The sequence below is a fragment of the Maniola jurtina genome, chromosome 13 (genome assembly GCF_905333055.1).
Source record: "Maniola jurtina chromosome 13, ilManJurt1.1, whole genome shotgun sequence".
NCBI classification, from domain to species: Eukaryota; Metazoa; Arthropoda; class Insecta; order Lepidoptera; family Nymphalidae; genus Maniola; species Maniola jurtina.
Window position 1 is genome coordinate 2985602 of NC_060041.1, and position 17675 is coordinate 3003276.

At 37.4% G+C, this 17675-nt stretch overlaps 2 protein-coding genes across 2 annotated transcripts in view; one reads left to right on the plus strand and one right to left on the minus strand.

The window, feature by feature from the left end:
- LOC123870957 (ras-like protein family member 10B) overlaps positions 1-17675 on the minus strand; it is a 61203-nt gene that overhangs the window by 33814 nt on the left and 9714 nt on the right. The window lies entirely within an intron of this gene.
- LOC123870956 (geranylgeranyl pyrophosphate synthase-like) lies at positions 8401-14307 on the plus strand. Its single transcript, XM_045914470.1, has 9 exons — positions 8401-8622; positions 8911-9065; positions 9613-9754; positions 10537-10657; positions 11004-11143; positions 11893-11928; positions 12329-12425; positions 13381-13508; positions 14195-14307. Exons 1-9 carry the CDS (start codon positions 8581-8583, stop codon positions 14288-14290), a joined length of 957 nt encoding a protein of 318 aa, XP_045770426.1. The 5' UTR covers positions 8401-8580; the 3' UTR covers positions 14291-14307.

Consider the following 17675-nt stretch of genomic DNA (forward strand, 5'->3'; position numbering starts at 1 on the left):
CCAGCTGGGTTTAGTAGCATTGATAAATTATCAAAGACCATGAAAGGTAAAATGAGTAAAACGGATGTAAAGAAATGGTTACAATCACAAGAAACCTATACTCTTCATAAACCTGTTCACAGAAAGTTTTCTCGAAACAAATACATATTATCAAATCTCAATGAATTATGGCAGGCTGATCTTAGTGATATGAGAACTTATTCGAAATATAATGATGGTTTTAACTATATATTGTGTGTTATTGATGTCTTTAGTAAATATGCTTATGCTAGGTCGATGAAAAAGAAAAACTCTAAAACAATAATCGAATGTTTTGAAAGTATATTTAATGAATCTAATGCGACTCCTACACACATACAATCGGATAAAGGAACTGAGTTTGTTTCTAAAGATGTTAAAAAGTATTTTAAAAGCAAAAATATAAATTATTACACTACAAATAATCCTGATATAAAAGCAAGTATTGTAGAAAGGTTTCAAAGAACTCTGAAATCTAAAATGTGGCGCTATTTTACATACAAAAATACATATAAATACATAGATATTTTACAAGACTTGGTATATTCGTATAACCATAGTTTTCATTCTAGTATTAAGATGTGTCCTTGTGATGTTAGTTCTAATAATATAATGACTGTTTGGAGAAATTTATATGATAGAAAAGCAACTAACAAACCATCATCACAAAATTCACTACCTACATTTCATGTTGGTGATAATGTTAGAATTTCAAAATATAAACACATTTTTCAAAAAGGTTATGAATCTAACTGGAGTGATGAAATATTTGTTATATCTTCAATAATAGATAGATCCCCACATGTAGTTTACACATTGAAAGATTTACAAAACGAACCTATAGTTGGAACTTTTTATGAAAAAGAATTACAAAAAGTATTTTATGACCCCTCCTCAAATTATAAAATAGATAAAATCATTAGTTCTCGATACTCCGGCAACAGAAAAGAAGTGTTAGTGAAGTGGAAAGGTTATCCTGATAAATTTAACAGTTGGGTTTTAGAGTCTAATTTAAATCAAATATGATAAAGGAAAACTTTTATTTGACTTTACTTAGTAATAGTTCAATGGAATACTTCCCGGAAAACAAAACAACTATGTTTTCAACGAAGTTACCAAAATCCCTTATATTAGAAGGTGAATGGTTTGTTGGAGTTGTAGAAATTCAATATCCTTGTACGGTATTTACTGTTCAAGATCATGAAAATGTTATTAACACATCTAAATGGGTTTTGATGCCTGATGATGACACACATTCATTAGTGCACTATAAAGGACGGATTCCGGCCATGAACTATGACAGCATTCAACATGTTATAGAAACTTTAAATAGATATACTTTTGAAGAAATAGTATTTCATTATGATGAAATAACCAAACACGTATCAGTATCAATTTTGGATAACTCAATTGACACACTTAAGTTGTCAACCAAATTATGTTTACAACTTGGATTTGAACCAAACAAAAATCTTGCAGTAAATAAAATTGGGAGCTATCCTTCTAATTTAAAATTAGGGTTGCCATCTCAATTGTTTGTTTATTGTGATATAATAGAACCGCAAATTGTGGGGGATGTAATGGCTCCTCTTCTCAGAATTGTACCTTTAGATACGGCAACATATGTATATGGAGCAAATAAAATGCATATTTTCTCACCACCTCACTATTTACCTGTTATGCGGCGGGAGTTTGATACTATTGAAATAGATATAAGGTCAAGCACAGGCAATAAAATCCCATTCCAGTTTGGAACTGTGTGTATTAAACTTCACTTTAGAAAATTATAATGGATCCTTATCAAAAGATAACTTGTCCTTATGAGCAATATTATTCACATCAGGCTGGGTCAGGTATTGGAGTAATTTATAAAGGTGTACCATATCAACGTGGTCATGGTATTGGGAGTTTTCTTGGAGGATTGTTTAGGTCTATTTTACCACTACTCTCTAGTGGTGCTCGAGCTGTAGGAAAAGAAGCATTAAATGCAGGTGTTGGTCTTCTATCGGATATGGTTAGCGCACGACCTTTGGAAGATTCTATCAAAACTCGTCTTAAGGAAGCTAGTTCAAACTTAAAAAGGAAAGTTCATGACAAGATAGATAGAATTAATATGTCTGGCTCAGGATATATAACTAAAAGAAAACGACAATCTTCATTCATTCAACCGCTGACAGCTAAAGTGAAAGCTATTAAAAAATCAAGGCTCAGTCAAAATAAAATAAAAGATATATTTTCTAATTAGTTATGTCTTTTTTACATAATCATTCATGTGAGTGTATTAAATCAGAGTTAGATTTGTTTGCTTTGCCATCAACGCAAACAAGTATAGAAAATGGATTATGGATTCATTACAAACCCATTTCATCCCTTGCTGATGATGGACCGATAGAATTTCAAATACCTGGAACGAGCGAAGACTACATAGATTTGTCTCATACGTTGATCCATTTAAAAGCTAAGATAGTGAATCAAGACTTATCAAAACTTAGTTCATCTGCAGTTGTAGCTCCAATTAACAATTGGTTACATTCAGTCTTCAGTCAGCTGGATGTATACTTGAATCAAAAACTCATTTCACCTCCAAACAATACATACGCTTACCGTGCTTACATTGAGACATTATTAAACTATGCGCCAGCAGCAAAAGAATCTCACCTGACTTGCGGTCTTTGGTATGAAGATACTGCGGGGAATATGGATTCAGTAGATGAAAAAAATACAGGTTTTACTAAAAGACAGAGTCTTGCAGCCGAAAGTAAAGAAATAGAAATGATTGGACACTTACATGGTGATATATTCAACCAGGAAAAATTTTTGATTAATGGTGTTGAGATGTGTGTTAAATTAATTCGCTCAAGGGAAACTTTCAGTCTTATGGCTTCTTCAAATGATTTAAAACTTAAAGTGTGTATCACGGATGCAACCCTTATAGTTCGACGCGCGCGGATCAATCCGACTGTATTACTTGCACATCAAAAAGTTTTAGCATCTACTACTGCAAAATATCCAATAACTCGAGCGGAAGTTAAAGTTTTAACAATTCCTTCAGGGGTTCAGGGTAAAACACTCGATAATATTTTTCTTGGTCAAGTTCCTAAAAGATGTATTGTCGGATTTGTTAACAACGCAGCATTTAATGGAACTCTTACGAAAAATCCATTCAACTTTGAAAATTATCATATGAATACATTTAGTTTATATATTGATGGCCAACAAATACCTTCAAAAGCTTTGCAACCATCATTCGATGATAATACTTTCAGTTCAGCCTATCATACGTTATTCTCAGGCACGGGAATCCATTTTTTAAATGAAGGGAACGGAATATCTAGGGAACAATATGCAAAAGGCTATTGTCTCTTAGCATTCGATTTAACTCCTGATTTATCAGCTCACTCTAGTCATTGGAATCTTATAAAGCACGGTAGTGTGAGGCTAGAAGTTCGCTTTGATTCAGCTATTCCTGAAACGATAAACTGCATCGTATATGCAGAGTTTGACAATGTTATTGAAATTGATAAAAATCGTAATGTAAGCGTGGACTATAGCAGCTAAGGAACCTAATTTCTGTAAATAGATTAAGTTATAATTTGTACCTACATTATTATTAAGGTTTGTAATAAAACACTGATACAAGAAATATTTTTTGTTTTTATTTAAGTTATGGACCATTATTTTTAATAAGACTATGCTGTGATAGCCTAGTGGTTAAGACGTCCACCTTCTAATCGGAGGTCGGGGTTCAATTCCAGGCACGCACCTCTAACTTTTCGAAGTCTTGTGCGTTTCAAGTACTTAATTAAATAACACTGTTTTAATGGTGAAGGAAAACATCATGAGGGAACCTGCATGCTTGAGAGTTCTCCATAGTGTTCTTAAAGGTGTGCGAAGTCTGCCAATCCACACTCAGCCAGCGTGGTAGACTATGGCCAAAAACCCCTTCTCACGAGGAGACCCGTGCTCTGTAGTGAGCCGGCGATGGGTTGATCATGATGATGATGATGATTTATAATATATCTGAAATAACATGGTCTTACGTCCCATTCATGTATGATCCTCGGCAGCGATAAGATCAGTAGTATTGAAGTAATATGAATACAATAGGAATAAAGACATATTTAAGAAGAATCCACCCAAGTCTGCAAGACAATGTGTATGCCGCAAACCGGTTACCGATTTATGTTGAAACACCAGCCTATTTAATAAGCAATCTAGACCCCGATTATAAACCAGGATCGCATTGGATAGCCATATATATAGATACAAATGGTGTTGGACAATATTTTGATTCATTTGGACGAGCACCACCAAAATATCATAAGCAGTTCTTGGAAAGAAATACAAGAATATGGCAATTCAATACAAGGCGGATACAGAATGATTACACATCAGTTTGTGGGGAATATTGTATAATGTATTTGTATTTCATGTTTACGGGTTACTATACAAGTTCAGATTTTTTAGATTTATTCAATGGAAATACAGTAGAGAATGATATATTTTTATGTGAGTTATTTAAATCAATATTTGAAGGCTAATAAAGAGTAGTTATGATTCATGCGTTTCCTTTAAAACCCATAGAATGAAGCAACGAGCCAGCGAACAATAGAGCGTCATTAGTAGGTGATTAAGCAATTAGATAACGAACTAGGGATTACGAAACGAACTAACGAACTTTTTTTTTTTTTTTTTTTAGGTTTCGATCTTGACCGAGGCACGGAGGGGGCTGAGGCAGCGAGGCATGGGAGGGGGCCAGGGCCTGGGGCAGAACCGGCGAATCCCTTACTACTAATAAAGCGTCGCTGCAAAATCCGCTATGTATTTTTGAGGATTTTCATTTTTGATGTCATTTTGTTTGGTTGTAAAAGGTGTGTGTACATGTACAAACCCGTTCTTAGCATGTGTGCTAGTTTAAGAGATAATCTTTTCAGCTATGTGTGATTTTGATCTAAAAGTGAAGCATATTTAAAAAATTAAGTTTAAAAGAGTCTGCTGAAAACTTGTGATTTTCCACATAGCGGAATTTTCATGCGCAGCGACTATAAATTGTGAGAAAGGACTCGCCATACTTACTGTTTTTATGTGTCAACTGTTGATAGCGTGACACTTCACAATTTTTTTTTGGATTATTTAAGTTAGCTTTACTTACCGATATGCCTTTAGAAAGTCACCCCCACAAGAACTGTAGGTACAAGTGTAAATTAAAAATTTATAACACCCCCGACAAGTGAAGGTTACAGTATCTAGAAAAGAGCTGATTACTTTCAAACGGCTGAACCGATTTTCTTGGATTATAAGAACACTCTCGATCAAGCCACCTTTCAAACAAAAAAAAAAACTAAATTAAAATCGGTTCATTAGTTTAGGAGCTACGATGCCACAGACAGATACACAGATACGCAGATACACACATCAAACTTATAACACCCCTCTTTTTGGGTCGTGGGTTAATAATATTTCATAGTATTTATGACAAATAGAATAAAATATATGCAATTACCTACGAGCATATCAACAGTGGTATCATTTAGCGCGTATAAAAACAATTTTGAAACCAGGTTTCTAATGTAAGTTTACAATGACTATCACGATCATTAATTCTTATCTTCTGAATTATTAACTTAATTGGTTAAACTATTAATTATTTATTAACTTATTTGGTCGAAATGTATGTCTACCGTTTTTATAAGCCCCATATTGCTGATTTACTTACAATTTATTATAAGTAATATTTATTGATGGGAATAACAATTCAGCAATATGTGTAATTGTAACTTGTAACAGAAGGGGTACCAGCCAGGTAACCTCCTCGTGTGCCGAGTGTTGTGGGTCCCTTTCGGGAAGAGCAGCGCTTGGGCCGGTGTTCCCTTGTAACAATGATTAACAATTTCTCTTCATGGGATATTGTTGGCCATGGCTAATTGACCTGGCAGGGAGGGGGTGTTGTCTGCGCGTCCCTCTGAGTGTCCCTAGCAGAGGGCGCAGTAGACGCACCCATGGGGCATAGCCGCAGGAGCGGGTGTGACTGTGTTGGGTGGTTGATGATGAGACTTCATCACCCATCCAGTCACTGGCTGCCCCACCGGTCTCTCGCCTGTCCAGTTTAGCGACGGGCGAGGGAGATATTGAGGATGGGGAACGTGGAAAGGTAATTGCCCTCCCCACGAATCCTAGCCCTCGAGAGGACCAAAGCATGTTCCTCGGGTTGGTTGGCGTGCTGTGGTTCCGGCATGTCTCTAACGATGTTTGGGGGCTCGTAGTGTCCTAGTGGGGGGCGGGTATGCTGAGGCGGACATTCGCTGGCGGAGTTTAAACGATGTGTTGTCGATGGGATGGAAGTTCGGGACTTTTTAGTCGGTAGGAGTCCGACATAACCACTGTGCTCCGCCGTGGCCGGTGGTATCCATTAGGGATTTTCCTCATGACAAAAAAAAGTTGTAACAGAACGAAGGTGAGTTATACCTACCTACTCGTTAGCGTCAGTCAATGCTATTGCGCTTTTTTTGTGTCTAAGTCTTAAGTTAAGGATGTCTATACACGGTGGTATTCACTGTGGTAGAATATAAAAAGCTTTTTTTAATCCCCGACCCAAACAGAAGGGTGTTAAAAGTTTAACGTGTGTACCCGTGTATCTGTGAGTCTGTCTGTGGCATCGTAGCTCCCAAACTCATGAACTGATTTGAAAGCGGTGTCTTTTATTCGAAAGCCTGATTAAACAAGATGATTATTGGCTTTGTTAGATGAAAGTTTGTTCAACCATTTGAGAATTATCAGATTATTACTTATGGACTGGATCCCGACTACAATACAATAGGGATGATGACTACTAGTCAAATCAGTCACTTTTTATCAAGCTTGTATGATATTCACAAAAGTGACGTCATAGACATTTGACATAATTTGACATACTTTTTTAGTTCAATCGATAATTTCAAATGGTTAGCAAACTTAAAACTAACAGCGGACATAGATCTTACGAATTTTGGAAGACCCTCTTTTTTTTTTTTTTTTTTTTTTTTTTTTGTTGACGCTGGGGAATGCATTTACGCATCCCCCCCGGAGGGAGGGTATGTGGGACTCGCCGGCCGAGAGGCGACCGGAATACCCACTAAACCCCAGCGGCGCTACTGCGCGTCGCCTGGCGACTGGGTCACGGGAACGGCCGAAGCAAACAACCGCGACCCAGCCAGCGACGTCTGCCAAGGCAGACCCTCCACCGGGGACCTGCTCGGTCCCCATCGACGCACCTCCGGGACGCACCAGCGAAGTGCGTCCCCCGACCTTGGGACGCGCACGTCGCCCGCGTCCCATCCTCCGCTTCATCCACTGTGCCCTCTGCTAGTCAGAGGGACACGCGGAAAAACCTCCCCCCCTGCCAGGTCATTAGCCATAGCCAACAATATCTCCGAAGAGAAATTATTAGCCATGTTACCGGGGCGCACCGGCCCGAACACTGCTCTTCCCCTCGGACGCATCCAAAAGGGACCAGCAGCATCCAGGCACACTGGGAGGTTACCTGGCTGGCGCCCCAAGACCCTCTATTTAATAAGACCCTCTATTTAATAATTCCTAAGAAATAATTTATTTTTGACATTGGCATCATCCCAACTATGGTAAGCTTGACATATTGGAGATGATTTAAATTTAAAACATTTATGTTACTAGTTACTAAACTCGCTTGATTTGTGTCGAATAATAGCAATAATCGAATAATTCGAATGTCATTCGAATAAATCACCCATCGTTTGCAGCCTTCCAGCTGGCTTGCCTTCGCCGCGGGCAGCCTCATAACGGGTCAGCCAGATGGCCGATCAATTATTATCGTTTTCGCGAGGTCAGCAGAGGACGATACGCCAGAGTGCATAATAGCTATAATGCACTCTTGCTAAGTTCGTTGCAAGCGAAACCGTGCTCGTTTAACGTAGAAAAATCCTTCAATGTAAATTGTAATGTGTTTTACCTAATCTGTGTTTCTAGAGTGAACTGATTCTTTCGATTATCTTGTGTTTTTCATAGCTTTACCTATCTTTCTTTCGTATTCACGTATCACTATCTCTAACTTTTCGGAGTAGTATGCATTTTGCAATTGAATATCATTTGCTTTAATGGTGAAGAAAAACATCGCGAAGAAACCTGCATGCCTGGCAGTTCTCCATAGTGTTCTCAACAGTATGTGAAGTTTGCCAATCCGCATTGGGCCAGCGTGGCAGACTATGGCCTAAACCTTTCTCATTCTGAAAGGAGACTCGTACTTAGTAGTGGGCTGGCAATAGATTGGTCATGATGTTGATGACCTTCCTGTACGTATTAAATCGGTAAAATTCTCGGCCTTCGGCCGGCTTAGTAAAATAACTAATTATTATTATCATTGCGTCTGCGATGAGCCTTAAATTCATTAAGAGATATTAAACATAAATAAATACAATGTGCCAAGTAGTCGTATATTCATTTGAAAGACTGATTCCTTTTGAAAAACATACTTAGGCACAAAGAATTATTATTATTAATTAATCTTATACCCGATTCATATCAAATTGTAAAGTGCAGAATAGTTTCAAAATGACAGAAGAAAAAGTGTATAGTGAATTTAAATATGAAAATGTAAGTTATAAATTATATTATTGTGTAGGTATGACAAAATTGGTGGATGGAAAAATTGAAATGGAGTTAGTTACACGAGAGCTGTGAAATTTTAAAAAAAATTATAATTTGATTGTGTAATTCTGTGGGCTGTTCTAAACCAAATAAAATAGAGCATGGACAGACATAGCGACAAAAAAAAATTGTTTTGGGATCTATGATAACGATAATAATGTTTCCCCCGATTTAAAAAAAATTTAACGAACCAAAATCGACCAGTACTTAACAGGTTTATTTTTTCATTTTCAGGAACTCCTGTCCCCCTTTAATTATATTCAGCAAGTGAAAGGCAAGCAGTTGAGAGTAAAGATCATCCTTGCGTTTAACTATTGGTTCAAAGTGCCCAGTGAGAAAGTGCATCAAATCTTAGATGTACTCAATATGCTCCATAACGCAGCTTTGATGTAAGTAAAGAACAAACTAACGGGTGTATTTGCCAGACATCATTATTATACCGGCTTCCCACGGTGTATGATATTGCGGACGAACGCGGACGTGCGGTGGTAAGCGTATCGTCCGTGGTACCACAGACACAGCTTGTCGTGGTTGGCGTCCGAGCTTTGTGCGCGCTGCGTAGCGTGCGTGATAATCCGTAGAATCACGTACCGTGGGTAGCCAGTATTAACAGCAAAAAGTTATGACGTAATAAAATTAACACATCGTCTATGATTTAATTAATTGGTCTGCTAACATATTGAGTATATTTTGCAAATAAATAGCATTTTATTTCATTTCTTTTTTGGATTATAGCTAAGAATACTCTCAACCAAGCCACATTTCAAACAAAAAAAACTACCTAAATTAAAATCGGTTCATTCGTTTAGGCGCTACGAGGTCACAGATAGATACACAGATACACAGATACATAGATATACAGATACACACGTCAAACTAATAACACCCCTCTTATTGGGTCGGGGGTTAAAAACAGCTGTTTTTATTATTTTTCAGAGTTGACGATATTGAGGACGAGTCGAGTGTCCGGCGAGGGCTACCGGCGGCGCATTGTGTTTACGGACTACCGATGACAATTAACGCCGCTTTCCATGCATTATTTTTGGCATTAGAGAAACTCTCGAAAATAAGTCCCAAGGTAAGCCCTGAAACTACCACAATTACGACGATTGCACATTGGACGTCGTGTACTGAAATAACGCATACGTTGTGATACGAGGGTGTTAGGTAAGTAGGTTATAAAAAAAGCCGACTTGAATTTTTTTTATTTCACAATGTTTAGTGGCTCCACTGTACTAAAATATGCTAAGCCTAGTTAAAAACCACTGTTTACTAAGCTATTAAACTGATCTGATCTTATACACTGAGAAGTTCTGTGTTCCATCTCCGAAGATATTCATCAGATCTTCACCCTTATATGTGATGTGACCCCTTTCAAACAAAAAAATACAAATCGGTCCAGGCGTCTTTGAGTAATCGGGGAAAATACATTTAAAAAAAAGATTCCGACGAATTGAGAACCTCCTTCTTTTTGAAGTCGGTTAAAAACGAACTGAAATTTGTAAGCCCGAGCCCCAGGCGAGGGTTACCGGACAGAATTGCGGGCGGCTCGAAGTGCTCGCACCCGTACTCGAAGCTCCCCGAAGGTTGCCAAAGGGACCCTAAGCATCCAATATCCGTCTGTCTGTCTGTCTGTCAGCGGGCTGTATTTCGTGAACTGTCATAGGTAAAGACTTGTCAAAAAATGTATACATTTCGCTATAGGTAATAAGAGAACAAACTTTCATTTTAACTTAAACTTTTCAAAAAATGTATATTGTATATAGTAAGAAGAAAAAGTTAAAAAGTGCAGAGGAAGCACATATCTCTACGGGAAGTTAGTAAATAAAATCAAATTCAATTCAATGTTTATTATTTTAGGCAGGAGAAATATTAATAGAGCATTTTCTAGAAGTGGTCCGCGGACAAGGGCTAGACATTTACTGGCGAGATAATTGCATATGTCCAACTGAAGCTCAATATATGGATATGGCTCAACGAAGTAAGTTTATCACGCGGTAAGTGCGGGACCATTGGCGCTCCAAAATCAATGGATATAACCAAAAATTCACGGTTTTCAGATTTTTACCTTTATTTGTGCTATAAGACCTACCTACCTGCCAAATTTCATGATCGTAGGTCAACGGGAAGTACCCTATAGGTTTTCTTGACAGACACGACAGACGGACAGACAAACAAGTGATCCTATAAGGGTTCCGTTTTTCCTTTTGAGGCACAATACCATAAAAAGATAATTGTAAGATTTTCATTCAATCCACCCACCCTATAACTACAAGGTTTAATGGATACCGAGCTACTAAATCCTTTTTGGAATTTTCTTTTCGTAGAAAATGGCGCATATTTAGTGATGGCTGTCCGTTTGCTTCAATCCTTTAGCGAAGACAAGACGGACTATACTAACTTAGCTTTGACTTTAGGAAAGTACTTCCAGATAAGAGAAGATTACTGTAATATCGGTAAACAGGAGGTAGGTATAAAATTAAAATAAAATAAAAAAAATATATATTTATTAGTGCTTAAGTGGAAAACGGCCCGTTTTCCACTTAAGCAGAGCGGAGAGGAGATCTGTTTAGTCGACCAATAGATTGCTATAATAAATTATGATGTGAAAAAATTATCACGTCGTCTTTTAATAATCTATTGGGGAACTAAACATATCTCCTCTCCGCTCCACTTAGGTGGAAACCGGGCCTAAGAGTGGTAGGGGCACTGGTTCTAAAAGCAGATTCTAATGGCGTTCTACAGAGAAGAGCCGACAAAGCAATAATTCAGTTTTTAAATGGAATACATAGACGAATCATTGGGCTTTCTTTTCTGAGCTTAGCAGGCCATATTATGTATTTGTGTTTACAAGGTACCGAAAGCTTGATTTGCTATAGGTAATTCAAGCAAGCGTATGGCTTGCTTGGTGGCTGGCTTTTCCTGCATGTACGAGAATATCAGTGGGAGGGCGGGCGGTACATGTCGCATGCTACAACCATACAGATTTATTTGGTTTAGTGGATTATAGCAAATCTAGCTTTTTATTCCTTGTATATATATATCATGGACTTCCGCAAAATAACGCCTGCTTCTATGTTTGTCGGTTCTTTGGTTTCCTACTAATTGTACCATCCTTCTATATCATATCCTCCTGTAATCATTTCCTGTAAGTTTTTAAAACAAAAATATAGATTTAAAACTAATTTATAAATATTTCACGTTTTTTAATTTCAGGCTTTAGAAGAATGGCCTGGCTCGGAAGATACACATGTAGGTATACAATAGGTAGGTAGGTAGGTAATAGGTAGGTAGGTATTTCGGGACCGGTCAGCGACCAAAAAATTAAAACCTCACGACCATTTCAAAAATCAATTCAGGAATCAGAATAGATGAAGAAGAATAATAGGTACCTACCCATAAATTAAGTGGGACGTGACGCAGCAGAAAACAATTTTCCGAATCCAACAAATCCGAATAATAAGTGCCTTATTCACTAATTCTGTGGTTGTAAATTAAAATGCACTGTTGTAGCAAGAAAATCAACCATTGCTGAATGGAGAAATGATATAGCAATGTGATACAATCGAAAATTTTGTGTCTAGGGCCGCCTGCTCACAGACTTACTCGTACATCGGAATTTCAAAGTCTTAACTCACTTTATTTTTTACAGGCGAGGGAGACGAGTTATTTCGAAGACCTGACAGAGGGCAAGTTCAGTTTCCCTGTCGTCCACGCAAGCAATACACCAGATGGCAACCAAATACTGAGTATCCTTTTAAAATTAATAACGCCTGTACGATCTTCTTACCCGACTGCGGCGGCCCATAGGAGGGTTATTGTATAATCATCTCCAGTTTCGTCAGCTCATGGACAGAGACGTAGCGTGGACTAATATATAGACGAAGGCGAAGTCGCTTCAGCGAGGCCCCTTTTCTTTCGTTCCCAAGATCTACTCAATAGATCTATCACACCAAAAATGCTTTGTCACGACATACTCACTTATGATCGAGAAAAAATACAAGTGTAAATTAAAAATTTATAACACCCCCGACAAGTGAAGGTTACAGTAACTAGAAAAGAGCTGGTAACTTTCAAACGGCTGAACCGATTTTCTTGGATTATAGCTAAGGACACTCTCGATCAAGCCACTTTTCAAACAAAAAACTAAATTAAAATCGGTGCATTAGTTTAGGAGCTACGATGCCACAGACAGATACACAGATACACACGTCAAACTTATAACACCCCTCATTTTGGGTCGGGGGTTAATAAATGCGCGGTTGGAGAGTATTGACAAGCATATAGATTTGAAAAAAGATTTTATTTTGTAACTTGTGTGATTTGATTTTTTTTAAAGTTGCCTCAATGTTGAAAACTAAAGTGTTTGACAGTACGTTCTTCCCGTATGCTGGAGGTATGGTATTCCCGAGGTATGGCGCTGAGACACGGATACTGATAAGCAGCCTTATCTCTTATTTATAGGAGAAACTGACTGACTGACATGTTAAATTCAGACCGCTTGATCTAGCAACTTTTTAATATAGGTTCTCAGATCTAGGTACTTTCTAGAAATGCTTGCTACCTTAGCCAATGCTGAATATACCTACATAATATAGAATGGTTGATACAATATGTTAAAGGTGGTAAAACGTGCAATTTTTCCCAAAACTGCCAACGGTAAAAACGTGAAATTTTATTTTATTAATCCTTAGCAGTACAAAGATATTTTACGGAAACGGACCCGTGATGCTAATGTCAAGAAGTACTGCATTTCGTTACTGGAAAAAAGCGGGAGCTTGCAGTATACACGCGACGTCCTCCTAGACCTCGACAAGGCAGCCCGGGCAGAGGTAAAAAACCGTCCAAGTGGGAGTCAGTCTCGCGCACCGAGGGTTTCGTACTCGGGTATTTTATTTGACATTTTGCACGATAAATCAAAAACTATTATGCATAAAAATAAATAAAAATTTGTTTTAGAATGTACAGGTAAAGCCTTTTTATATGATACCCCACTTGGTGTAGTTATCTTGCTTTGAAAATGGAAAATCACACTAATATTATAAAGGCGAAAGTTTGTATGTGTGTGTGTGTGTGTGTGTGTTTGTGTGTGTGTGTGTGTGTGTGTGTGTGTGTGTGTGTGTGTGTGTGTGTGTGTATGTTTGTTACACCTTCACGCAAAAACTACTGGACGGATTTGGCTGAAATTTAGAATGGAGATAGATTATACCCTGGATTAGCACATAGGCTACTTTTTATCCCGGAAAATAAAAGAGTTCCCACGGGATTTTTAAAAAACCTTCATCCACGCGAACGAAGTCGCGGGCATCAACTAGTATTTAATAATTTTTTCATGAACACCTGCCAAATTCCATGATTCTAGAATCTAGGCCAACGGGATGTACCCTATAGGTTTTCTTGACAGACAAACGGACAGATGGACAGACAGACAGACAACAAAGTGATCCTACAAGAGTTCCGTTTTTCCTTTTGAGGTACGGATCCTTAAAAAAATACAATTTTGAATTTCGGTCCACAGGTCGCTCGTCTTGGAGGAAACCCGAAGATGGAAGTTGTGCTTGATGAACTCTTAAGTTGGCAAGATCAATATGAAATTATACACTTACTTAGCTAAATTGTTTAGGTGTAACAGATTGTCCAGTTTGTAAATCTATTAATTCATTTAATTTATTTATGATATTTACTATAGAATTTCAAACTACGAATAAATAATAACATTATTTTCTTACTCCATTGCTAAGTTTTATTTTTGTTGACGCAACAAAACTTTTCATTTAAGAGTCCGCTTCATCAAACCGAGAACTCGTTGGTAGGTGGAAGATTTTTTAGACAAAAATGGCAAAGTGAAAATTGCAAATCGATGTTTGGTATTGCGCCTATTTTTTGGCAAAAGAAAACAGTTTTTGGCACAGACTAAAAACATATAAAATTATGATAAAGTTGTTAATTTTTAAATTTTCTAGCTTTTCATGTAGTTTATTTACGCACTCAAGCCCGAAGATGCCTCAGCCCTAAAGTAGAGATTTTTCAAGGGCCATATCGTTTAAAATGAATACAATTTTACTATATTAATTGTTTTGAGGCATAGATAGCTATAAATCGATAAATCGATATATGGCTTACTTATAGATCCACAACAACTGCAAAGAATAGAAAAATAGACCTAATTAATAATAGCCCTAATTACGTTTGTATGGAGAAGCGTGTAAGAAGTGTACTCTTAACACTTTCCGTTCCGGTTGTTCGGTATCTGGGTCGTTTCTACCCTCGCTATCAAATAATTACATAATCAAGCGAGATCTCTCCTTTGCAAAATATACCCCTTGCGCGGGGGATAATAAAATGAGAGGATTAAGTTTAGCCCAGATAAAGGGGAAAATAAAAAAGAATACCTACCTCTTTTATTACCACCCACATAATAGCGACAAAATATCTACCTACTCTACTTCTAGTGTTATAGTTAAAACTAGCTGATGCCCGCGACTTCGTCTGCGTGGATTTAAGTTTTTAAAAATCCCGTGGGAAGTCTTTACTTTTCCGGAATAAAAAGTAGCCTATATCCGTCCCCGGGATGTAAGCAAACTCTATACCATCAAAATCGATTAAACTGTAGGGCCATGAAAAGCTAGCAGACAGACAGACAGATAGACACACTTTCGTATTTATAATATTAGTATGGACTAACTCGCCTGCCCCGGCTTCGCTGGAGTAGATTTTTGAAAATTATTGAGGGGTGCAATTTCCATAAATACTGATACACGTACCGTACCTACTTCTTCACTTTTGCCTGAAGATTCAAATAACAATTTTCATACATCTAGACGTTTGATTTTTATATAAATTTTATTAATAAATGACATTGTAATTGAAATCCCCCATTAAACCCCCTGTCGGGGTGCAATTTCCAATAATATTTTCTTAGTGAATGTCTACGTCATAAAAACCTACCTACTGTCTATTAGTTATATGTGGCAGGAAACACGATCACCGGAAGGGCGTTCCAAACCTTAGCAGTTCAGAAATGTTGAGCAAAAAAGATTCATGCGAGTAGATTGGATATCGACCACATAATGATTAGTCAACGTGAAGTACTCTATAGTTTTCCTTAACAGACAAGACAGTCGGACAGACATACAGACAGACAACAAAATGATCCTATAAGGACTCATTTTTTCCTTTTGAGGTACGGACCCCTAATAAAAACAAACACGCCATATCAAGCTTTATTTATAAAATTGTTTCTCTCAAACTAGTTGAAAAGACGTGCTAAACTTTCGTACGAGTTTCCGAAACTCGTAACAATGTAAGTAACTTAGAGAAGGTACTATTTTTCTCTTTTCATCACCCGCAGCACTTTTCCAATAAAGTAGGCAATAGAAGAAAATATGTCATTTGTTTGAGAGATAATAGAATAATAAATTTTATTTCAAGTACGTGCAAAAAATATGAATTAAGATACTTCGTCAAGGTCCTAACAGTCTACACAAAGGAAGATTTTATGGCTCAAAAGGAATTATTTGAGGAGCTCCCTTAATATTAAGAGCAATGTTGTCTAAACTTAGATTAGCCAATATGAATTACCATGCTTCACAAGTGCTGATTAAAAATGCGTACTTTTTAATAAAGCCAAGATAGACAAAAGCCTGTGTCACAAAATGCTATGCAGCAACAGCACAATAGAGACGATATTGCTGCCACAGCCTGCGAGGCGCCGTAACATTGTCTGATAGCATTTGGCAGTATGCCAACATCCGAAAGGTAGACTTAGACGCTTGGCATAAATATTTATCACGTCTACTTAAGAGCTGGGCTAAAAGTATCCGCTTTAGTGATAACGGCGCATAGACATTGTACCAGAATAATATTATATTTAGCTAACTCAGACCGATAAAAATTAGTCCGAGAACCAGCTAGCAAAAGATAACTAGAAGGTAGTTTACTTGCTATTTAGCTTGGTCAGACCGATAAAAATTTGTCCGTAGAGGTAAGCAGCGACCGACAAAAAACTAGAATGTAAGTTCTCGTTACTTAGCTATGTCAGATTAATAAATATATTGATCTGTCTTAACAGAGCTCTCTCCGTCACTTACTCCATACAATCGTAGTTCCCATTTCATTTGAATATTAAGCAACCAAAGTCCATGAAATTTTGCAGACATAGTCTAGAAACTAATATCTGTGTCTGTGGTGTTTTAGATTTTTCTAAAAATATGTAGTTTTAAAATTACAGGGGCTCAAAGATTTGTATTTTTCTTTAAAAAAAGGCCCAACTTTGTGCTCGTTTTTCTAGACAACGAAGCAATTTAATGAAATTTGGAAAAACCACAGACCTAGAAAATTTAATGAATATTATGTAGTAAAAAAATTATCGTTATATATTTTATATTGTTATAATTATGTGGGAACTACGAAAACCAGAAATTACACCCAGAAATCTTGAAAATTTCGTGCTGTCTCGATTTGTGCAAGCGGGGTGGTGAAGTGCGGGGGACGACACGTGAAACTGACAGAAACTGACAGTCTAAACACACGGGCCACATTTAGACTGCACCCAACTCCAAACTTGTCGATAGGTCTAACTAAATACACTGGTACATTTCAACTTGCGTTAGACGTATGCGTTACCTACTCAGACGTTGCCTGTAGATAAAAATATGTCTCATGTTTGCTGGCAATAGCGCATGCATCAAACCCTGCAAGTTGCAACTCTCTTGCAACCTATTCCTCACGCAATACGCACAGCTTTAATATTATAATTTTTGACAATGTATACTATATGTAATGCCATATCACAGGTCACTCTCTGATTTATTGCTAACAATTTACTTCCAAATGCAAAGAAATCTAAGTGTGTTGAATTCACACTGCCCAATACCAGGACCTTAAATGTCATAAATTCATTGATAAATTATCATATGTTGAAAATAAAGGAGAACCCCGTGTTTCTCGGTATAATGTTAGATGCAAAGCTTCTATGGAACACCCACATATCAACACTA

Coding starts and splice junctions, on each gene's coding strand:
- LOC123870956 (XM_045914470.1), top strand. CDS start 8,581: ATGACAGAAGAAAAAGTGTATAGTGAATTTAAATATGAAAAT. Junction 8,623..8,910: donor GTGAATTTAAATATGAAAAT/GTAAGTTATAAA, acceptor TTTCATTTTCAG/GAACTCCTGTCCCCCTTTAA. Junction 12,426..13,380: donor AGATGGCAACCAAATACTGA/GTATCCTTTTAA, acceptor AGCAGTACAAAG/ATATTTTACGGAAACGGACC.